At 39.9% G+C, this 25178-nt stretch overlaps 1 protein-coding gene across 1 annotated transcript in view; it reads right to left on the minus strand.

Moving 5' to 3' along the window:
* The window catches only part of LOC114655882 (syntaxin-1A), a 414537-nt gene that overhangs the window by 260547 nt on the left and 128812 nt on the right, over positions 1-25178 (minus strand). Inside the window, exon 3 of the mRNA XM_028807166.2 lies at positions 22370-22469. Coding sequence (XP_028662999.1) covers positions 22370-22469 — 100 coding nt within the window. The remainder of the gene's footprint in view (positions 1-22369; positions 22470-25178) is intronic.

Raw genomic sequence — 25178 nt, forward strand, 5'->3', positions numbered from 1 at the left:
TCTGCAAGTTCAATTAAAGCGACCATGTCAGAAATCCCCTACAACTAAGTAACAAAAGTGGTTGAGATGTGCAGATCTAGCAACACAACAGCAATTCCAGCTTATGCTCATAAACTGTTTTGCTGCCTCTGATCAACTCCATGATGTGAATGAGTAAGTAATGCAAGTTGCTTATTAAATCAATGAGCACATGAAAGAATTATTCACAGGGGCACAGAGACAAACATAGCCATGGAAGTCGGACAGAAGTCTGGAACTGGTAACTCAATTATGGCAGCACAATCTCAACAAAACTGTAGAACATTACAAAGAACTCAATAAGGACATTTGCCTCTACCTCGAGACTGTGCTGACTACAAGAGACAGGTCATGATAAATAAGTACAGCAAAGCTCAAAACCAGTAGAGCAAGAATCGAGAAAACAGAATTCTAAACTTGAAACAAAAATTGTTGTCAAGATTCAAAATGAGATTGTCAAAACCAGGATATAACATAAACTACAACAAAGATCAAACAACATGCACCTAATTTGCTGAGTCAAATCAAGACAAAGATTTCATCAATGTTTTTATATTTTAACGTTACTAAGAACTTGTGTGAACAGAAAATGAGTGTGACCAAGGAATTACTGTAAAAAATGAAATATACAAAGACAAAGACTGAAGGAGACACATATTAGAAAACAGCACAGCAACAACAATATTGCAGTCTGTACACAACATTACAGTGCCTCAAGGGCAAAGTCAAATGAATCAGCAGCAATATTAAAAACATTGACAGTACCTTTGAGTCTTCTGACAGCAGAATCACTGTGGGAATACTTCCAGGATCTCTATAGCTGTTCAAAGCCAGTAGAATCCATAAGACTCCATACGCAACAAAGAGCCAAGTACTGCCACAATAAAATCCATAGGAGACAATGCAGAGGCACTCAAAATTTGGGCCAAATGACTCTATTCACTGCTTCAAAAGATCTGTCAGTCTGAGGAAATACCAAATACATGGAAAAGGGCACTGATTGTTCCAGTCTTCAGGAAAGGAGACAATCAAGAGTGCAAAAACTATTGGGTACTGTCAATAATAGGCAAAGTTTTCATCAATGTGCTAAAACAATGACTTCAAAACAAGAAGAACAGTTGACCTAAGAAGAACAAGCTGGCCTCTAACCAGGAAAAGGATGGTGTGATCAAATATTTAGATTGAAATTAATCAAAGAATGAATCCAATATGAAAGGAGAATTGTTATTATATTTACATTTGACATCGACTTCTAGCAACTAGCACTCTGTAAAACATCTGTCACTGAAAAATGGCCACTAAAATCATATGCCTCCTGGTGCAAATATACAAGGAGTGAACAAGTTGCATTGTAAGCACTGTTGTTTGGCAGGGGTGTGTCAGCTCACCAATTTTGTTTAGTATCATTGCTAATGCAGTCATGAGAAAAACACTGACTGACCATGTAGAGTAAAATGTTGTGAAGACAAATTTATCACGGATCTCATGTTCACTGACAACAGTGCAGTCTTTGCAGACACAGATGCAGAAGCTTCTGCTATCATACACAGTATCAAAGAGGTTGAACATACTATAATGTACATATGACCTGAACATTAAATTAAGACAAATTGACAGATAATTCCCCAGTGATTGTAAACATTAACAATGTACAACTTGAACAAGTGCAGCACTTCAAATACTTCAGTTCAGCAGTTAGAGAGCAATCAATCTTAACAGCTGACATCGCTAACTGAATCGGTCAGGCTGCAGCAGCCCTTGGAAAACTAGCTTGGTGCTTCTGGTGCAAAGATATTCAAAAAATGTGCATCAGAGTCAAAGATGCTGCTTAAAGGAGATGAGAAGAAATATGAAGGCTTCCAAATGCAGTACTTATTACAGTTTCTGAACATTTCCATTTCAGACCAGATAAGCAATAAAGTTATCAGCAAGTGGTGCTGCAAGAAGCCATATTTGAGGAAGTCCTAAGAAAAGATGGCTGAAAAACTGAAAAATGATTTGGCAAAACAAAAGCTCAGCATGCCTGCAGTAAAAGAAATGAGCCCTAAACAAACAACAATGGAGGTATATCAAAAACGATATTGTTAATGGCATTGTAGCTCCTAGAGCACTGCACTGGCTGATCAGTCAACCAGCACCAGACATGTGCTAAAATGGAATTTGTAAACTTGCAGTATACATATAATTTGGAAAAAGAAGTTAATTTTCAAAACAATTGTCATACTAACCTGCATAATCCAGACTGGGGTTGCGGGTTGAGCTGGAGCCTATCCCTACTAGTACCAGGTACAAGTCAGGAATAAACTCTCAACATGGTGCCAGTCCATTGCAGGGTGAACACACACACACCCATACACACACACCAAACACACACTAGGGCCAATTTTACCCTCACCAATTCACCTAACCTGCTTGTCTTTGGATAGTGGGAGCACCCAGAGGAAACCCACGCAGACACAGACAGAATATGAAAACTCCTCTCAGAGGGGACCCTGGTCTCCTTACTGTGAAGCAGCACCAGTTTCCTTACTGCAAAGCCACTGTACCGTTTTCAACAGAATTATATTTTACAAATTGAACTTCATTGAATTCTGGTTACACTAATAATATTTATGGTTTGCTAATTTTGCATGTTTTATACTTGCAGTTATAAATATCTCTATACAGTTAAAAGGCTTTCAAGACTTTTGAAAGCACTCTGCTATGAGGTGAATGAAGATAACTGGTTCTCCATAAATTGATGATTTGGTATTTATTATAGAATATTAAGTGTACTTTAAAGCATGGCTGCACAGCATCTCTCCTGTAGACAATCAGCTCTTCCAGAGTGCGTAGAAAGTACAGTTACAGTATAAACTGTGCTCTCAGAGACGCACACACAGGTGCATACACAGCTATCATTATCAAGGGAGCCACCACATGACACTCATTACATTTCATATTTATGATTCCACGGAGGTAGAAGGACCCAAGAGAGACGATAATTAAGAGGAAATTAACTGTTATAACATATTTTTAGCAAATAACTACAAAAAAATTAAAAAGGATCACCAAGTAACAACAGCCAGTTACTGGGATATTAATTTCCTGATTAATTAAACTTATTACAATGCTTTCTAAAATTATTGCTCCACTTTTTTTTTGGTTAATTACTTTGCTAATTAGTTTTATCCTGATAAATCAATTAACATATTGTGTAAATCAAGAAAAAATATATCTACTGTATAAGTAACGAGCTGTATATACCCGGCGTTGCCCGGGGCAGAAGTAACGTAATCGGTCAAACACTTACATATATACCAAAGTAAACCTAATCGGTCAAACAGTTACATATATAAAAAAACCAAACCTAATCGGACAAACAGCTTCATATATACAGAAGCGAACCTAATCGGAGAAACAGCTAATCTATATACATAAGCAAACCTAATTGGTCAAACAGTTACATAAATACAAAAGCAAACCTAATCGATCAAACAGCTTCATATATACAGAAGCGAACCTAATTGGTCAAACAGTTATGCATGTGCAGAATGATTTTACAAACATTATGCGTGTTAACAATCATTAAAAAGAAAAGATTGAGGAACTGTTCTTCTATATGTGATGAAGCCACTAATAAGACAGATTTTTTTCAGGACCCAGCTGTTTCATAACTAAACTACTGCCACCCCAAAGTAATGCCTAATAGTGGTTTTTGGGGTAGCTGTGGAATAAAAAGGGTGTTTTTTAGTCAGTAAGAATCTGACACTACCCTTCAGTACGGGCTGAAGGGTGCCTATGTAAGGTTTTACATCCTTCCCGTATGGAAAAAAAAACATACTAAAGTTTTTTTTCATCATTACAGATAATCTCAGTCAAATCGAAGTACGCATTCTCAATTTATTTTTATGTAATTTTTACTTTTTCACAAAGCCATCCCATGCCAATTTGTATGAATAAACTTTTGCTAGAGAGTTAGCAAAAGTTTATTCATGCACATATTTTAATACGGATAATCTATCTCTAATCAAGGTTCTCATTTTCATTCTAATTTAAAATAATAATAGATACTCATTTTTTTCATCTGTTTTAGAAAAACCAATCTATGCCACCTACGTCTTCGTCAAGTCAGCTTCATCCAGCTTCATCACATATAGAAGAAGAGTTCCTCAATCTTTTCTTTTTTAATGATTGTTAACACGCATAATCTTTGTAAAATTATTCTGCACATGCATAACTGTTTGACCAATTAGGTTCGCTTCTGTATATATGAAGCTGTTTCATCGATTAGGTTTGCTTTTGTATTTATGTAACTGTTTGACCAATTAGGTTTGCTTATGTATATAGATTAGCTGTTTGTCCGATTAGGTTCGCTTCTGTATATATGAAGCTGTTTGTCCGATTAGATTCGGTTTTTTTATATATGTAACTGTTTGACCGATTAGGTTTACTTTGGTATATATGTAAGTGTTTGACCGATTAGGTTACTTCTGCCCCGGGCAACGCCGGGTATATACAGCTCGTTATATATATAATATACACACACACATAAACATTTATATACATATACATATATATACATATCTACATATACACATGTACATATATATACACACACATACATAAACACACACATAAGACTTACTGGGTGAAACGGGCTTTCATTGACAATCATGTTACGTTTTTTTTAAAATGTTTCCTTTTTTTTTCATAACCTCTTTAACACACCACTTCTCCGCTGCGAAGCGCGGGTATTTTGCTAGTATATATATATATATATATATACATATACACACATACATGCAGTTTTAATAACACAGAAATCAATATAAACATTAACATCATTATCATATGAGAATATGAAGTAATATATAAGAAGCACATTTCATATAAATATAAATTATTAAACAGTAAAATCTTCTTCTGTAATTTGCTACCGTGGCAATTTGTGTGTCTGTCCAGGATTTTAAATGACCTGTAGCTCGCAAACCGTTGCACCTATACACTTGAAATGTGGTAGACATATAGTACGTCACGTCTACTATCCGCTTTATGGGTGATGATTGTTTTAGTCTTTTTATCTTTATTTTATTTTATTGTACAATCAAGTCCTATCTGCGCACAGCAGGGCAGCCGTGGGCGGATGCGTATGGTGTATTCACTCGATGTTATCGTGCATTGCGCTGTCAGTGGTATTTTGATAAAAGAATTTGAACAACATATAAGAAACGTATAAATTATTAAACAGTAAAACATTAACATTTAAGAAGTAAAGTTACATTAAGTACTACTGCTGTGCCTTCGGGTATACCTCATTTTTTGTTTGCCCATTACATGCTTAAATGTATACATTTTTTGGTGCACCTACCCGAGAACACGCGACATATAACCGAGCGTGGGAGAAGCATGGATTTTAAACACGCGTTGAGTTGATGTGCTGGTCTCCCTCATGAAATAACTGGTAATGTTTGACTAAAATCTACAGCGAGTAAAACGACATTAGCTCCTATTTTTTTTTTTTACGATCTCTGAGATGTTGCTTTTTTCGGTTCAAGGCTTCATAAGCTCTTTTATGTTGTATGGTGTACTTATCCCAAACCATCATCTTTGAATGTTGCAAGACTTTCGCCTTGTATGTAGATCGGGGTAATTACATTCATTGCATTCCTAGTCTGAATCACAATGTGATTGTATGGGTGGTTACCTGGCACTGTAGGGTTGCCACCCGTCCTTTAAAATACGGAATCGTGCGGTGTTTGAGAATGAAATTGCGCGTCCCGTTTTGAATCAATACTGGACGGGATTTATCCCGTATTTTTTTTATCATTTTTTTTTTTAAAGCAGCGTCTCATGCAAATCATCCCACACGCATTTTATGAAGATGCCTCCTTTCCTACTTTGATTGGGTAATACTTGATGTCATCGTTAGTTTGATTGGTGTTTTTAACTGTCCAGTGAGTAGGGCGTGTCTTTCAACCGTAAGCAGATTTTTTGCACTGGTATCACTGACCTCGACGACGGCGACGTTATATGTCAAAAATAAATTACGATAAATGACGATTTTAGCGATACTTTATTACGACGGCGGCTACATAGACACGATCAAATAAAAACAAAAAAATCAAATAATCATTCTACATTTTCAAAATGTCGAAAAAACGACGGAATGAAAAAAAGGCCCACCCGACGACCCACCCATTCCATTTTTATATATATAGATTATCTATGAAAGAACATAATGAAAATGAACAAACAGCATTATAACAATACTTAATTCCCAAATATTCTCAGATCAGTTTAAGTGTTGTAGTACATGAGTCCAAAAGGACATCAAAAGAACTAAACAAATATGTTACCTAATATTTAATCCATTTAAAATATCTTTCTCCTGGGGAAGGCTGGAAAAGAAATTCCTCTTCCCATGTTCCTGGGAACATAAAGCCCAAGGTGGCCCTTCTTATTCAGGAGGTGCAGTGCGTCCATCCAAAATAGCTGCTCACTTTATCCTACCATTAAGATTAATCCCCATAATTCTATAGAGAAGCCTAACTTCAATCACTTGTACCAATAATTTTATTCTTGCAGTCATAACTAAAGGCTCATAAGCAAAGGTGAAAATAAGGATATAGTGTGACCAGGAGATCAAGGACATCTTCAAAAGATTTACCTTTCACTTCTTCATCACTGTTCAGTACAGTGCCCTTGGCTACTGTTTTTACATGTTGTTTGCCCCTCACCATTCCACTCAGGTTGCATTGCTAGACTTGAATGATCATGCATCAGTTACATGATAGAAGTAGAAAATGGAAATAAAAAATTGTTCTGGCTGTTATTCAGAGAACAAAAAAAGTTGATGCTTGATGGTTCTAGCATTCTACGTCCAATCATTGCCTGTGTGAGGTTTACTTATTTTTTCCATTGACTGCTTAGGTTACCCTACCCCCAAGGGCCACATTCTAAAGGTGTTGTAATTCCATATCATATCCCTGTGTGTGCTAGTGTATGGGTGTGTGTAAGCAGGCCTGGTGATGGACTGGAACCCCAACCAGCGCTGGTCCTTGCCTTGTAATGCTGCAGAACTGACACTACATTTCAGTTCTCATGTGTTGATTTAAATGGATTTAACAATATTATTTTACATATTGTTCAGTGTTTCCTTACCCAATGGTAAATAGCTTTGCATGTCTTTGACCTTACAGTTTAGAATCTAGATTTGTCATACTCTTTCACATTCTGTCTGTAAAGTGTCTTTACCTCTTGCTTGGTTGTTATGATTATTCTTTTATCAATCATTGATTTTCATTAAAGATATTTTTTACTTGTCTTGTTGTTGCTCCTCTAAATGTTCTTGCTTATTCCAATCTGTGTTATCCCTTTGTCACACTCCTTTTTTCTCTAACAAATCCCAGGGTGTTTAAACTCCTCTGTTTGAGTCAACTGCTAACTTAACCAGCTGAGAACAAGCCATACTTTTCTACTACAGAATTACAAGCTGAGATATGGAGGTGATAATTCTCTGTTCATCTCTTTTAATTGTAAACAGTTCTAGTGCAGTCTGGAGATACCATGCAGATGAAGCTAAAAATATATCATCCATAAGCAGCAGGAAAACAACCCCAAAGTTCTCAAACGGAATATTCTCCAAGCCTTTGCTATACCTTTATTCAGTGTCCATGAAAACTGAGAAGAAAGCAGACTAGATACAACTTTGGGAAAGATCAACACCCACCTTAAAAAGATACAAGTTAATGCCAAGAATGCACATACAACTCTCATTTGTGCAAACACAGGGAACACATCACAGGCAACTGCAGCCATGAAACCACACACCTCCTGCAAGAAACCTTGAAGTACGCTATCTAAAATCTTCTCAGGTTCAACAAAAGACATGTAGACAAAACTGGCACACTTCCATGAACTCTCACAAATCAATGCCAAGAAAAATGTTGGCTCAATTTTTTAACGGCTTTAGAAGAATCCACACTGATCTGGCAGAATCTGAGGCTTGACTACTGGCTTGAGCCTTTCTTTCCATAATTATCCTTATCATCTGGAAGATTCCCTTAGGCCCCCAATTGCAATGATGGGGACTAATTCTCCAGACTACAAATCCAGAAACACAGTACAGAACCAAGTCTTCAATGGCAAACCTAAAAATTCTTATTAACCAAGACACCATATCATATCAGACTTATATCCGGTTTGAGTGAACGCTGGCGGGACTGGTCGCCGCTGCTCGCCGGTAACTAGACTATGTGATTTTGCTATGACTAGTGATTTTGATGGTATTTTTTGCTGACATCTCTGCGTGACTGTATATGCTGTATATAGCTTCAGCCTAACCCCCATTTCATTTGAAACTTACCGGTTTGTTCTCTGGACGCCTGAGCTGCCTGTGGCCTCCTCGCCTACAATGTGGACTGGTAGGATATTCGCCTGGTTAACGTTTGTTTGGAGTCTTCTGTCGCTCGTTATCCAACCTGCGACTGGCCTCCTCCAGTACCCAGCTGCTGAGCTTCTTCCAGTCTGTGCCTCTGCTGTCGGTGCTGTATTTCGACCCGGACGTCATACTTCTCCCTCGTCGGAGATACATCCACCGTGGGTCCCGCCGGAGATTTCGAACGGATGCCTCGAAAGGAATTAACTCTTTTTGGTCTGATTTTCGGCACCCTCCACATAACACTGATAGGAACACTGACCATAGCGTGTTGGCCAGCTTAGCTCGGTCGACTAACACCACTATCAAATGCGACAGCAACATTGTCAGCTTTGGTCTACTGAACATCCGCTCACTCACAAGCAAGGGACATCTCATTCAGGATCTCCTCATTGACCGTAAGTTTGACTTTCTCTGTTTAACTGAGACTTGGCAGCAACCTCAAGACTTTTCACAACTTAATGAATGCACCCCCCGGGGTTTGTTTACACTTGTCAACCCCGTGCCTCTGGCCGTGGAGGAGGTTTCGCGATAATTTATCGCGAGAAGTGGAAAGTCCTGCCGTTGCCTGCTCCTGCTGTTAGCTCTTTTGAATCAGCTGTGTGTCAACTGTCTGGGCCAGTTCCTACCATCATTGCAACTGTCTACCGTCCTCCAAAGTCAAACAACAATTTTTTGAATGATCTTGCTACATTCCTTACCCATTTATCTATAATTACTCCAAATATAATTCTGCTGGGGGATTTTAATATACATCTGGACAATATCAATATCCCTCTCACTAGAGAATTTTTATCTTACCTGGAGAGTTTTGGATACCAGCAGCACACTGATGTTCCTACCCATTGTAAAGGACATATCTTGGACCTGATCTGCTGCTCTGGTGTTGTTCCTTTTGATCTTACAGCAGATGAACTCACTGTAACCGATTATTTTCTCCTTTCATTCAATGCCAAACTTACCTTTCTGTTCCTAAGCTTCCACGTCTCATAGTCTTTCGTAACATTAAGAATATTAACTTGAATTTGCTGTCTTCTAGAATTGATTCCCAAATGGACTTTTATAATTTATCCACTCCCATAGAACTGGTCTCATATTATAACACTTGTCTTAATGGTATTCTTAATTATCTTGCTCCGCTAAAAACCAGATCTGTTTCTTTTTCTTTTTCTGCCCCCTGGTTTACTCCTGAACTTCGGCTTCTGAAAGCTAAGGGCAGGCAACTTGAAAGGTTGTTTAAAAAATCCGGACTCTTTGTCCACAAAGAGATGTATAAAAATCATCTACTCTATTACAAGGATTGTATAGCCCAAACCAAATCTAATTATTTCACTCAGTTAATTACTTGTAATACAGGTAACACCAAGTCTTTGATTTCTTTACTTAATAATGTTACACGACCTCCAGACTCTTTACCATCTCACCTTTACTCAAATGCTTTCTGTAATTCTCTTATGTCTTTTTTCAATGAGAAAATCCAAAAGATACATCAGCACCTTGGTCCAGATCCTCTCTGTATTCCTTCTGAACTACACTCGCCTATTCACTCTTTCCAGCTTCCCACTTCCTCTGAAATCTCAGATCTCATCTGCAAATCCAAGTCATCTACTTGTCAGCTGGACCCCCTGCCTACAGTTCTGGTTAAAGCCTGCCTCCCCTGTCTAGTCCCTCTCATTTCTGCCATCATTCACTCTTCTCTTACTACTGGTTTTATTCCCTCATCTTTTAAAACTGCTGCTATAACCCCAATACTAAAAAAAACCTGGTGCTGACCCTATTAATTTCAATAATTTTTGCCCCATTTCTAACTTGCCCTTTATCTCCAAAATTCTTGAAAAAATAGTAGCTATCCAACTTCACACCCACTTATCTCACAATAATCTATATGAAAAGTTCCAGTCTGGTTTTCACCCTCTTCATAGTACAGAAACGGCACTTGTTAAAATTACCAATGACCTCCTGCTGCTGACTCTGGTCTAATCACTATTCTCATCCTCCTTGATCTGAGTGCGGCCTTTGATACTATTTGTCATACCACTCTCCTTAACAGATTATCTTTGATTGGCATTACTCACACTCCACTTGATTGGTTTAGATCCTACCTCTCAGGCCGCACTCAGTTCATACAGCTTAAAACCTTCACATCCCAATCACCGCTGTTACTTCTGGTGTGCCCCAGGGCTCTGTCCTGGGGCCTCTTCTTTTTATTATTTACCTTCTTCCCCTTGGCAATATTTTTCGCAAATATAACATTAATTTTCACTGTTATGCTGATGACACCCAGCTCTACCTTGCTGGTAAACCCACCTCCTCTTTTCCACCACCCTCGCTTATTGACTGCATTTCTGAAATTAAATCCTGGTTTTCTTCGAATTTTCTTAAATTAAACAGTGACAAAACTGAGGTTCTCCTCACTGGTTCAAAATCATCATTATCCAAAACCAATAATCTTTCTCTTATTATTGATAACTCTGTTGTTTCCCCATCATCTCAGGTCAAGAGTCTGGGTGTCATCCTCGACAGTACTCTATCGTAATATCAATCGCATTCGCCCCTCCCTCACTCCTCATACCACTGCCACTCTTGTTCATAGTCTTGTCACTTCTTGGCTGGACTACTGCAATTCACTCCTCTTTGGTCTCCCTAATAAATCTCTTTATAAGCTTCAGTTAGTCCAGAATTCTGCAGCACGTATCATCACTCAAACCCCATCTATTCACCATATTACTCCAGTCTTGCAGCAGCTTTATTGGCTCCCGATCAAGTTTCGCACTGATTTTAAGATTCTGCCATTAACATTTAAGGCCATCCATAACCTCGCCCCTCCATATCTGTCTGACCTTCTTCATGTTGCCATTCCATCCCGTAACCTTAGATCCTCTTCCTCCACCCATCTGACCGTCCCTCCCGCCCGTCTAACCACCATGGGGAGCAGAGCTTTCAGCCGTTCTGCTCCCAAGCTCTGGAATTCATTACCTGCGGAGCTCCGAAATATCAAATCATATCCATCCATCCATCCATCCATTTTCCAACCCGCTGAATCCGAATACAGGGTCACGGGGGGTCTGCTGGAGCCAATCCCAGCCAACTCAGGGCACAAGGCACCGCAGGACACACACAAACACACCCACACACCAAGCACACACTAGGGCCAATTTAGAATCACCAATCCACCTAACCTGCATGTCTTTGGATTGTGGGAGGAAACCGGAGCGCCCGGAGGAAACCCACGCAGACACGGGGAGAACATGCAAACTCCACGCAGGGAGGACCCGGGAAGCGAACCCAGGTCTCCTAACTGCAAGGCAGCAGCGCTACCCACTGAGCCACCGTGCAAATCATATTCATCCTTCAAATGTAAACTTAAAACACATCTGTTTAAAATGGCTTTTTCTTTTTCCTTCGTGGTTTTGTTTGGTTTTAATTTTTAGATTTTCTGATGTTTTAAGTTGTTTATAATTGTGTCTTTTATTTATTTATTTACTAGTCATTTAGCCCGTTACAATAACGGGCGCTAGAACAGTAGTGCATAAACATTAGTAGGAACAGTCTATATTAAATGGCAAGGGACTTTGACCTCATTGTTTTTGTTGGTCGTATTTTTCTTTCTTTCAGCCTTTCTTTTGTTTATGTTTACTTGCTGAGCTGACCGTTCTTCGTGGGCTGCCGCCGTGTATTGTGTGTCTTTAATTTTCTGTGACAGTAATACTGTCTTGTACGGCTGTATTCAATAAGGGCGCGCACAAAAAGGCGAGCTTCAAAAGGGCGACCTCAATTGAGCGCGGCGAATAAAGGCGTTCGTAGATAATTTAGTTCAAATGGCTCTGGAATATGTGAAGAGCAACAAAGGTGCAGATCTTTATTTACGCGCGCCTTTATTTGCTGCGCCCAATTGAGGCTCGCCTTTTTGTGCGCGCCCTTATTGAAGGATACCGTCTTGTACGTCCGCTGGCTTGTACGTCCGTAATATATGTGGAATGGAAATTTTCAGTTTACAGATAACTATCCTTTTTATATTATAAGAAAATGTGTACTTGACAGTTTTGCAGAAACTGTATATGTGACCTTTAACATATATTACTGATGCTGACCTGTGTGAGCAGTTCAAAAGAATCTGACCTCACCAGAAAGCTCCCTTTACCAGAAATGTATTTTTATAAACTGTTCTTCCTGTTTTACGAATAAGCTAAGCTATGAACTCATCTGTAACTGCCGTCTATTTTAAGCCCTAAAAGGCTCATGCATTAATCTGCCTTTATACGAACTTGTAAAGTGTGCACACAATCAGCTGATATAAAAGAGCTGAACTCTTTCCTGTCAGCGCGCATGCTACTGACACTCCAGTCTAGGTATGCAACAATAAAAGAAAGCTTATGAACATTTCTTCTGGTGTGAGACTCTGACTCCTTCCATTTTACGGGTCAACAATTCTTTCTTCGACAGTTTTTTGGCACCCCAGATGGGACCAAAGACGATCAGTTGACTCCTTCAACGGAATTCGGTCCGGTGATCTGACCCAGACGGCAGACTGTCTTTGAGCTCCGACAGCAGGAAAAATCAGTTCCGGCAAACCTTAGGACTGTCCTGCGCTGGTCGACTTTTGTGAACGGAGTCTCCGGTCTCCTTTGGACGTCCCAGAGTACAGGTCTCCTTTTTACTACACCAGTCATAAATATCTAGACTGGGGTAAGTACCTCCGGGGGAACCGTTGGGTATTTTGGGAGTTTTTTAGTGGTATGGGTGATATTGAAAATTAAATAGAAACTAACTGACGGACCTGGAAAAATCTACTCATATAAATAAGTGTTAAACTGAACAGAAAGAAAGATTAGATATCCTTATCGGAATAAAAATTAAGGGAATAGTTGACGGGACATTAAGGTGCGTGGCACACCAGGAAAAGAACCCGTGTTCTATTATATGGCGATAAGGTTTTAAGGCTGGGACAATAGTTTAACACAGGAAATATAGAAACTTAAAGAGGAAAAAGAAGAATAAAGTGTACACTGGAAAAGAGTAGATCTTCATTGAAGGAAAATGGGTTCTGTCAGTAGTAAAGAAAAAATAAAAAATAATGAACAATCCGGGGAAAGGGGGAAGGGGATGACATTGGAAGGATTATTTTTGGAGGATCAACAGACGCCGAAAAAGGGGTCGCCGAGAAAATTAGTCGAGAAAAGTACAGGTTTAGATTTTAAGTAAGCATGTAAAAAGTGGAATAAACAAAGTGGGGCCGTTGGCCACTAGAGGGCACAGGTGAAGTAAATGAGATACAAGAGATAAGGAAGATTCTGTGTAGAAATACACAGGGGTGTTGTAATGGAGGTCCATATCGGATGGACATGTTTGACAGGTGGGAATTGGTTATTAAAGATCGAAATCTGGAGACTGTCCAGAAACAAAATAAATTATTGAGGGTTAGTGAAGATAAGAATAAAAAAGAGAAAGAAGAGTTATTAATTGCGTTACAGAAAGCCCGAACCCCTGAATCAGGAACGTCAACAGTCAGGAACAAAAAGAAAAATGATCCCAATAAAGACCCGATGTATCCCGTAATATGTCCTCCACCACCCTACCAACCACCACCACCTCCCCCTGCCCCTCCAATAATCCCGAGTGCCCCTCAGGTGTCAAGTGACTCGTCAGAAGATGATACTGATGTCCCTATAGACTCAGGGTCCACTCATACGAGTTCTGGTCAAACCCCTGTTGGTCGCAGAACCAGAACACAACTAATCCAAGGCCCAGTTTTCTCTGTTTCTTCCGTCCCTCCGAGTTCCCAGAGATCCTCAGATCCCACCACCTCCTGCCCACTAATAGAGGTCCCCAATCCCCGCTACAACCCTGCCCAAGCAGTGAATGCCCAAAACCCCACCACTGTTATGATTCATCGAAACTGGGACATTCAGGAATTGAAAGATGTTGTTGCTGAACTGCCGGACCCTAAGGCGGTGGGTGGACTGAAATTTGTGGAACAATTGGAACAGTTGGATAGTATGTATAAGCCCAACGCTGCGGAATGGACGCAGGTGTTAAGACGAAAGCTAGGCACTACTTGGGCCACTGTAAATCGAGGTACCCAAACGGGCAACCTTGGGCTTGGAATACTGCTCTACATCGAGGGGACGGGGTGGATGGAAACGTCGCATTCCAGGAACAATGGGAAACTTTGAAACAGAATATTGCAGGAAAATATAAAAAGGGCACAGATTGGTCACTTATTTCTGCCGCAAAACAAAAGAAAGATGAAACAGTAGATGAATGGGCACATAGAGTACAAGACTTGATGGCAAATCACTCTGGTTTGGAGAATGTGGACGACCGACAACGTGCAGCTGTGCCTCCTTTTGTTTGAGGACTGAGATCTGACATACAAAGTAAAGTACGCACTTCCTGTATTGGATGGGAAAGTGCTGCATTTGAGGAGGTGAAGCGTCATGCGGAACATGCAGAGCGCCAGACATCGCAAAAACAAGACCAAACTGCTGCTAAATTGTTGGCAGCTCAAATGAATTATTACACTGGGGGACGAGGAGGTCCTCCAAATCGCCGTGGGTTTGGTCCAAGAACAAGAGGACGAGGAAGAGGCCGAGGATTTGCCCAAGCCTCAGGCCCAAACCAATCCTCCTCTAGTCCCTACTGTTGTTACAATTGTGGTGAACCTGGACATTTCAGACGAGACTGTCCGAATAAAGGAAACCCTCGCCTACAACCGGGTCACCCCACTTTCAACCCCATGTTCCCTTCTGAGGACTATACTCCTGGTTTTCCAGAGAATCAAGGATGGCCATAGGAATCCACAGGGACCTACTGTTCTGCTTTACTTTCTCCTCTTTTGACTCCAGACTCTGAGACTGATCCTTTTCCTCCCCTGCATATTAATCAACAAGAGACTATGTTTCTAGTGGACACTGGTGCCACACGTTCAACTCTTTCTACAGTAAAGGTCCCTGCCTCGAACGATACAACCACTGTCCTCACCGCCTCAGGCCAACCCCATGTTCTTAAGGTCTCTGTCCCGTTACATGTCCAATCTAATCTGTCTGGCCCTTCCATCTCTCACTGTTTCCTCCTCAATACCTTATGTCCTGTTAACCTTCTAGGCCGTGACCTCATGTCTAAATTATCTCTTTCCATGTCTGTGACTGAACATGGTTTTCACTGCTCTTCCCCAAAGTTATTTTATCAGGCCACCTGTCCTCGCCCCTCCTTTGCAGCTTGGACCCTTCTTCCCACCCCCACTTCCATGCTCCTCATGGCTTTACATTCCTCCCCCTCCTGTGTGTTTCCCCTACTCCGAGTCCCTGAGATTGCTCACTGTACAGCCCAGTATTTTCCCTCTGAGGTTGATATTCCCTGGGTCGAATCCTTCCTACAATCTGCTACTCCCCAGGAATCCCTATTTATTCCATGTCTGTTTATTTCCTCCACCATGGCCGCAGTGGCTGTCCAACTTGATCACACCCAACAACCCTACTATTTAGGTGGATCTGTCACTCACATTTCTTTAGCAAAATCATGCGAGGTTACTTGGGTTTCCATAGGTCCATGGGTGCAACAGTGTCTCCAACGCACTGATTGGCTCCCAGTAAAGCCTGGTGTCTACGATACACCTGACCATCGTATCTTGAAAGTACTCCTCTACACCACTGTTTATGTCAACTGCTCATTCTGCACTCCTCCCCCTCCTGCCCACTCCCTATTACATGTTGGTATCCCTCCTTTCCCGTGGTTGTCTGACATTCCGGATTCTCTTTGGGCTCAGGGAAAAGATGATTATGGTCGTATCGCCCAGTGCGAGCCTCTGGTGATCCACCCAAAATCCTCCTTCCGCCCGCATCGCGCTCAATATCCGCTCTCTCCTGAGGCGGAAGCTGGTATTTCTGCTGTTCATGCCGACCTCGTAAAACGGGGTGCTATTATTCCTATTTCTTACTCACCTGTGAATTCTCCTATTCTTCCTGTAAAAAAGGCTGACGGTTCATGGCGTTTCGTCCAAGATCTGCGTCAAGTCAATGCTGCTATTTTTCCTCGGCTCCCATTGTTCCAAATCCCTCTACCATTCTCTCCACTATTCCCCCTTCTGCCCGATATTTCTCTGTAATTGACTTGGCCAATGCTTTCTTTTCTGTTCCTGTCCATCCCGACTCTCAATTTTGGTTTGCTTTCACTTTTCAGAACCGCTGGTGGACATGGACTGTCATGCCTCAAGGGTACACTGAGTCACCCTGTGTGTATGGACAAGCACTTGCACAAAATTTAGAGGGTTTCTGGCCAGAAGGGGGTAGCACACTCATTCAATATGTAGATGACATTATGGTATGTAGCGACACACAGGTCTCCTGTGAACAAGACACACGAGCATTACTTTTGTTTTTAGCAGAAAATGGACATAAAGTTTCTAAAGCTAAGTTGCAATTGGTTCGCACAACCGTGAAATATTTAGGCCACACCATTACCAACGGTACGAGAGCTCTTTCCTCCGATCGTGTGACCACTATTCAAAATCTTCCTAGGCCCGTCACAAAACAACAAGTCATGTCTGTCCTAGGTATTCTAGGCTATTGCCGGCAATGGATTTTAAATTTCACAGAAAGGGCTCAACCACTACAGACATTGGCTAATACCCCTGACCTGCCTTTGACAGGCCGGGTAACCTGGACTCCGGATGCTGAACGCTCCTTCACTGATTTAAAAGCGTCTCTTCTTGCTGCCCCTGCTCTTGGATTGCCTGATTATTCTCGTCCATTCACTCTGTTTGTGTACGAAAAGGGGGGATATATGAATGCAGTCCTAACACAACTACACGGGGATAAACAAAGGCCAGTAGCCTATTTCTCAAAAAAGTTAGATCCGGTAGCAACTGCCCTACCCCCTTGTCTAAGAGCAGTGGCTGCAACAACTGAAGCCGTTCTAGCCAGCACCGACATAGTACTCATGAGTCCACTGACAGTAAAAGTACCACATGCCGTACATTCCATTTTAATACAGGCAAAAACCTCACATTTAACTGCCGCTAGAGTAATACATTATCAAAATGTGTTATGTACCTTGTCTAACGTGACTATAGAAAGATGTTCGACTCTCAATCCTGCCACGTTACTTCCCACTGGTGAGGACGGAGAACCACACAACTGCCAGGAAGAAATAACTCGTATAAGTAAACCACGCTCAGACTTACAGGAAACACCTCTAAATTCAGGTGAAACACTTTTTGTGGACGGCTGTTCACTAAGACTGGAAAATGGAGCTCCATCTACCAGTTATGCGGTGGTCCAAGGGGACCGCCTACTGGAAGCAAAGCGACTCCCATCGAATTTAAGTGCACAAGCAGCCGAACTCATAGCATTAACCCGAGCCTGCCAATTGTCCAAAGACAAGGAAATTACTGTTTACACAGATTCCGATATGCTTTTGGGGTGTGCCATGATCATGGGGCCCTCTGGAAATTGAGGGGTTTTAAGACCAGTACTGGCAAACCAATACAACATCAGGCATTGATTGAGGCATTGCTGGATGCCATAACCAAACCCTCAAAATTGGCTATTGTAAAATGCCAGGCACACACTGTGGAAAACAGGATCCTGTCAGTAAAGGGAACAAATTGGCTGACTATTATGCAAAAGAAACCGCACACAGTAACTCTCCGATTTCTATATTTCAGCAAAGTCAGGACCTGAACATGGATAACTTGGTTGTTTCTTTGCAGAGTGCCGCCACTGACGCAGAAAAAAGACAATGGAGCAAAGCAGGGTCTCTTCAAGAAGGTGTTTGGACCCACAAACAAACTAACAAACCTTTCCTCCCTAAAGCTTCTTTCCCAGGAATGGCTAAAATAGCTCATGGACTGGATCATGCAGGAAGGGACGCCATGATACAGGACATAGAAAAAACCTGGGAGGTAACTGGGTTCTCGAATTTTGCACATCAGTTTTGTAAACGATGTGCCTTGTGTCAGAAATTCAATGTAGGAAAAGGCACTCAGGTAAGTCCCGCCGTCACCCCTAACCCAATGGGGCCATTTGAACATTTGCAAATGGATTTCATTGAGTTAACTCCATCAAGGGGCTACCGATACTGTCTGGTCATTGTTGATGTGTTCTCACGGTGGGTAGAGGCTTTCCCTTCAAAACATAACGATGCTAAAACAGTAGCAAAAGCTTTGGTCAAAGAAATCATTCCGAGATGGGGTATACCACAGAAATTACAAACTGACAATGGGACTCATTTCGTTAATACGGTCATAAATGAATTGACCACCTGGCTCCAAATTAATGTGCACCACTATTGTAACTATCATCCACAAAGTGGAGGCATAGTCGAACGGTGCAACGGCACCCTAAAATTAAAATTAGCCAAAATATGCGAACAAACTAATCTGTCTTGGCCGGATGCCCTTCCCTTAGCTCTGATGGGATTAAGGGGTCGGACACATCGACAATTGGGGCTCTCGCCATTTGAAATTCTTACCGGTCGGCCCATGCCCATTGGTATGGTTGTGGGAAATGTGAACTTGCATACTGTAGACAATGATCTTCTTTCTAGTCTTACAGGTCTAAGAACCGCCCTAAAAGAGGTTCATCAACAAGTGCAGCAGGCCTGGAGAGACAGCCCGCCTGTTAAAGATTCCTCTATTCCATTGGGTACCTGGATTCTGGTCCGCGATACTCGGAGGAAACATTGGCATCAACCAAGGTGGAGAGGCCCATTCCAAGTCCTGCTGTCCACTCCCCACGCGGTAAAGGTTGAAGGACTCCCTGCCTGGATCCACGCGTCTCATTGTAAACCATGGCGAACCTGAAAATTAATTCTTACTCTGTACCTCATTGTCCCTTCTGGGGGGCAACGGCGGACGGGAGGTGACAGGCTCCTTTATCAGGCCAAACTGGCTAACAACGATAAATATCCGAACATTTCACTCACCACCGGCATCACTACTACTATGAGAGTAGACTTTTGCTATATTGTGGACTGTGGTGACGGTCGCCAAACCGATTGGTTTTGGTCAGATAAGTATGTCTGTGTTTCAAGATGTAATCCTCTCATTATCACACTTAAGGGCCCATCTTTTTCAATCAGTTTGTATCTCCCTCGCGATAGGTCTCCTTTTGTTACTATTCACTTTGTGCTGCATCGTTCCTTTAGTCAGGCATCTGGTTTCCCGTCTTTTTTCCAACACCATGACAAAAGCTTTCCTCCTCCATGAAGAACGCACTCTCGTCTATGATCCTGAGAATGTTTCCCTTTAGTTACCCGATTCTTTTTTCTGCTCAAAAGGGTCGAGTGTGGAATGGAAATTTTCAGTTTACAGATAACTATCCTTTTTATATTATAAGAAAATGTGTACTTGACAGTTTTGCAGAAACTGTATATGTGACCTTTAACATATATTACTGATGCTGACCTGTGTGAGCAGTTCAAAAGAATCTGACCTCACCAGAAAGCTGCCTTTACCAGAAATGTATTTTTATAAACTGTTCTTCCTGTTTTACGAATAAGCTAAGCTATGAACTCATCTGTAACTGCCGTCTATTTTAAGCCCTAAAAGGCTCATGCATTAATCTGCCTTTATACGAACTTGTAAAGTGTGCACACAATCAGCTGATATAAAAGAGCTGAACTCTTTCCTGTCAGCGCGCATGCTACTGACACTCCAGTCTAGGTATGCAACAATAAAAGAAAGCTTATGAACATTTCTTCTGGTGTGAGACTCTGACTCCTTCCATTTTACGGGTCAACAATTCTTTCTTCGACATATACCTTTAATTTTCTCTGGCGGTAATACAGGCGTGCACGTCGGTAATATGCCTTTAATCTCCTCTGACAGTAATACTGGCTTGTATGTGGCTGTAATATGTGTCACTGTATTGTGTACCTTTAATTTCCTCTCGCAGTAATACTGGTTTGTATTTCCGTAAAACGCCTCTAACTTTCTCTGACAGTAATATCGCGCATTGCACCGAGCCCCGCGCATGTGCACTTCACCAGAAGACACCCACACACGGACATCTGGACGCACATAGGGATTTTATATATATAGATTGTTTGTTCTGTGTCCTTGAAAGGCGCCTTGTATAAATAAAATGTATTATTATTATTACCAAGAATTTCCCCTTGGGGACTAATAAAGTATCTAAAGTATCTATCTATCTCAACAATATCCAGGGGTTTCATAATTTCTAAATGGATTTCAAAAATCCTTAGAGCTTTGGCAAATGATATATTAAATCTGAAATTTATATTTTGAGGATGGACTCTGTAAGGAACACTATATAAAAATAGAATAAATTGGATTAAGCTTCACAGTCACAGCATTTATTCCATGTTTCTAAATACCTGTTTCAATTTTCTCTACCACTCATCTTGTTGAATAATACACTGTCATGATTCTGGTTTTGTAATTTATTTTTTTCTGGCATTGTTTTCATTTTTCTTCTTTTTTTGTTAAGGGTTTTGTTATCCCCTGAGTTAATTTCTGCAGTTAGTTTTTTTTGTTTGAAGGGTCTTAAAATCTTCCAGAGATGCAATTTTTTAATGGGTGCCATCTTTTTGTGCAGTTTTGTTGTACTATAGAAGTTGTGACTCTGAGGTCACGCTGTGCATATCATTGGGGGTCAAGGGTGTAATGGTCAGAACCAGCTCCATATACTTCCTGGTATAATAGAATTCTTTCTTTGCTCTCTGACTTTGATATTTGTTTATGACCCTTGGTTGTGGCAAAAGATAGAATGGACTTTTCATTAAAGAATCTAGGCTTGACTCTAAATAATGTTTCATCTCCTAGCTGCACAATCTTTTCTGGGTTGTTCCTGCACAGGCAATAATAACACAAACACTGGTAAAGAAAGCCTTACAAAGAAGTCACAATCAGTACCCTTGAACAAATAATTAAAAGCCACCCAAGACTTTCAGAACAGCTCTCTATTGCTCTGGACTATTACAGAGATACAGTATGTACTAAGAACAGAAACAAATATAACAAAAAGATATATAAAACGTTACCATACAGACATAAGTGTGGATAACACTCAGTGCTGTGATACATAAACCATCTTGACAAAGCAGTAGACAAAACAATTGTCTTTGCCTGTGGTATAGGAGGTACAAGAAGTAAAAATATGCCTAAACAAATCCATGCTGAGGATGAAGTGCTCATTTTTCACTCATCACTCATTTTTCAAATTCACCGCTTTTAACCTAGATTTCAGGCAAAATAATCTGGCCATTTAATTGGATTACAAGTGACAATCACTTTCTCTTTGTAAAGGTTTACCCAAGATTGAGGTAGTTATCAACTGTGAAAAGTAACTTTTCTAGACATCATACAGCCATAAATAAGTAAATCAATAAAAGTTTCAAATGTTAAGCAGTTATTGTCAAGTGTACACACATCTTTCTCATAGCTGTCACTTGTCTTACTGTACATTTGGACAATCAAATTAGAAAGCTATGAAAATGCTAAGACATGACAAAGCTCAAGAAAAACAAGATATATTGTAATGGTCCACAGTACTTTGTCGTTTTATTGTTATAATACCAGATTATGCATATGTACTTGTACAAAATATATACTCTGTTTTTGGCTCTACACAATTTTCTTCCAAATTACTTTTAATAAATAAAATAGAAGATATTAAATTATATAAATCCAAAAATATAGTTAAAATTCAGGCCAGACTTCTCACCCAACAGTAGTTACCATAGCAACAGCGGAGTAGCAATTCTCAGCCTTTATAAACTGCAGAGATAACTAGAAATCAGTTACTGCAAGTAGTGCCACATCAGTTCTGCCCCTCTCAGACTGAAGTAGTGAAACATTAATGTTTAGGAAAATAACATGGATAACTTGAGGTCTCAGATGGCAATGCTAGAGGCCTACCAATCTTTTCTGGTAATTACTAATATTTGAAAAAAGTAAAGTTTATCTCTTACTTTCATCTGGGTTGGGGGAAGCCAGGATTGCACTATGTTTCCGCTTGACCTCTTCCACTTTCTCTGATAGGGAATCAATGAATCCACGGATTTCTTCCACCTATAAGAAGAAAGGACAGAAATATGACCTTACTGAGCTTTTCATATGGACAGGAGACCCTGTCCCAACAGTAAAGCTGATCATTAAGCATGACAGTCAGAAATAAAACCATCAGCCACGTTTGGAAATTATACATATAAAAAAGTATATTGCTTTAAGAAAAATAAGTTGGGAACAAAGTTCAAAACCAGTCATTTAAAACACAAGAAATAGTATGCTTAATGCCAATTAGAATCCAAAATGTCAAGCATGGAACATGCCAGGGTCAGACTCGTAAAATAATCCTCCTGGTGGTCCTGTATGCAATTTGTCCTAAGATAAGAAAATATTTAATCACATCCTCAACTACAGTATCAAAGATAAGTCCTAATAAGTATTTATACATCTCCTTCTGAAAAATAAAGGACTGTCCATGAATAAAAGACCACCCATTATCTAAGAGAGACAATATCTCCACCTCACTATATAGAATCTACCACAAATACAAACTCTTATACCTGAAGAGGGTATGTGACATAGACACAGGATCTCATCTTGATGGTATAGCAGTTAAAATAAACAATTCCACCCCTAAAAGATGCTATAGAGACTGTTAGGTGTTTTAAACCTACTGGTATTTGAGATGGACATTATCTTATCTAGGTGAAAATTTCTGAAAGATATGGAGTTTTTTCAGCTAAATACTATGACACAGACCCAAGGCTTAATTTTGTCAACATAATAATGGGAATGGACAGTTACAAGTAACAGTACCAGAACATTATATAAAAAGGTCAAGATTTCTAGTGCAGACAAAAATAGAGAGGATATGTTACGATGTGCAAGCTAAAACAGGTAAAAGACAGATGGAAAAAAACTAAGATGATAGCTCTTCTTTTTATAGCATCTAAGAAAGAGATCAAACCTTTACATTAGGATACTTCAGAACTCTGAAATCAAGAATGTACTGTCAGGATGAAATCGCAGGTATACTACAGATGTTGTCAGTATTGAATCTGTTGCTCTGTACATTTGGGGTAAAATCATATGTGAGGGAGAATGGAAATGTCAAAAAAAAAAACAAACTAAACTTTCATCAGCTGTCATGGAAATTGGTACTTGGGAGACGTTTAGCAACACCATACTCATTTTTAGAGGCTACAGAAACACTTGATTCCCAATAAACCATTCACTGGTCAGGATTTCTAGCCTGATATATTATGCCAACAGATTTACCAAATGGTAGCAGCCTACTTCTCTGCTTTTTTTGGGAAGACTGATATTGAATTGCTTTTAACTGGAAATGACATTTAGCTGGCTAATCTTCATCATTGTCTTACATATTTTTTCAGCAAGCATGACTATTTGATAAGAATCTGGAAACTGTCATATTTTTCATTATCTCCTACCTGTGCAGATAAAACAGTATACAAAATCCAAGAGAAAATAATCAAAATAAAGGTGGTGTCAGTGCCATTATAAACTTTTGTGACTTATAATTCTTTAAAATTTCTATTAATGCCAGTTTAACAGATTACAACACATCATTCAACAGATTCTCATATATGGGTATAATAGTTATTACTTAATAAATAAATTTATATTTTAGTATAAAAACTCATTGGTAATGTTTAGCTCCTGTATCTTCTGCGTATCAGGCGTACAATATGATTTAAGAAAACAGGTAAAATAAAATAAAAAGCCCTGATTTTAACTGTATTTTAAAACAGGATCATATTTCCTACTTGAACTAATTTATTCACGAACAAAGTAAAAAATGCAATTAGCTGTGTGCTAATCAATAAAAACACCCCTACGTTTGGACAAAAAAATATGTTCCTATTGACTGTATAACTCCCTCTTGGTCATAGCAAACAGACTAAAGAACCCAACCCATCTGCTGATCATATTTTCAATCTCTTTCAAATTACCCATTAGGCCCCTAATTGACCAGTGATTGAATCAGAGTTTTAATAAACTCGCATCTGGCTCCCTTCCCACCTCTGAAGTGGGGTCTGATTTGATTTTCTGAAGTGCAGAATTATACTCTAGAGGAAAACAGCACTGGTTATTAAAATTACTTACGCTGAGGACAAACTGATCATGGCTTTGTATAAAGAATGCAAAATGTGTGTGTATAACATGAGATTGTGATGATGTGATTTGAAAGATGTCTGCCCATCTTTCAGAGTCAGCACACCATTTGAGAGAATTTGAAATGAAGTTTGTGATGATGATGTTTTAATATCCTCTTAATTGGAGAATTCAAGAAATAGCATGACTTTGGACCTGAGCACTACATTTTGTACCACTGATCACACCATCCTTTTTTGCTGCTTGCATTCTACTTATCAAATCCTTTTAAGCATTTAGAATTATCAGAGGTTTTCATAGTACTGTAGTTCAACCCTAAATGTACTTGCTATATTAGTTATGGTTGTTTGATTTTATACTAAGACACAATTAACAGCAAAGTACAATGAGCATCTGTAGAGTAGATACAGAAAAGTCAGCTGCAATCAGCAAAACCTAGGAGGGAAACACAAACATTTAAGAAAACAGAAGGAGAAATCAATAGCCATCACAGTCCATCCATCCCTACAGAGGCTGACTAGAGCACACCATTCTATAATATATGAACCAGATAGATAGATAGATAGATGCCTTTATAAAGATTGGATCAGTAGAAAGCCTTGTTGTCTCAAAGCCTGAATGGGAACAAGACATACT

Source organism: Erpetoichthys calabaricus, chromosome 8 (genome assembly GCF_900747795.2).
Source record: "Erpetoichthys calabaricus chromosome 8, fErpCal1.3, whole genome shotgun sequence".
NCBI lineage: Eukaryota > Metazoa > Chordata > Cladistia > Polypteriformes > Polypteridae > Erpetoichthys > Erpetoichthys calabaricus.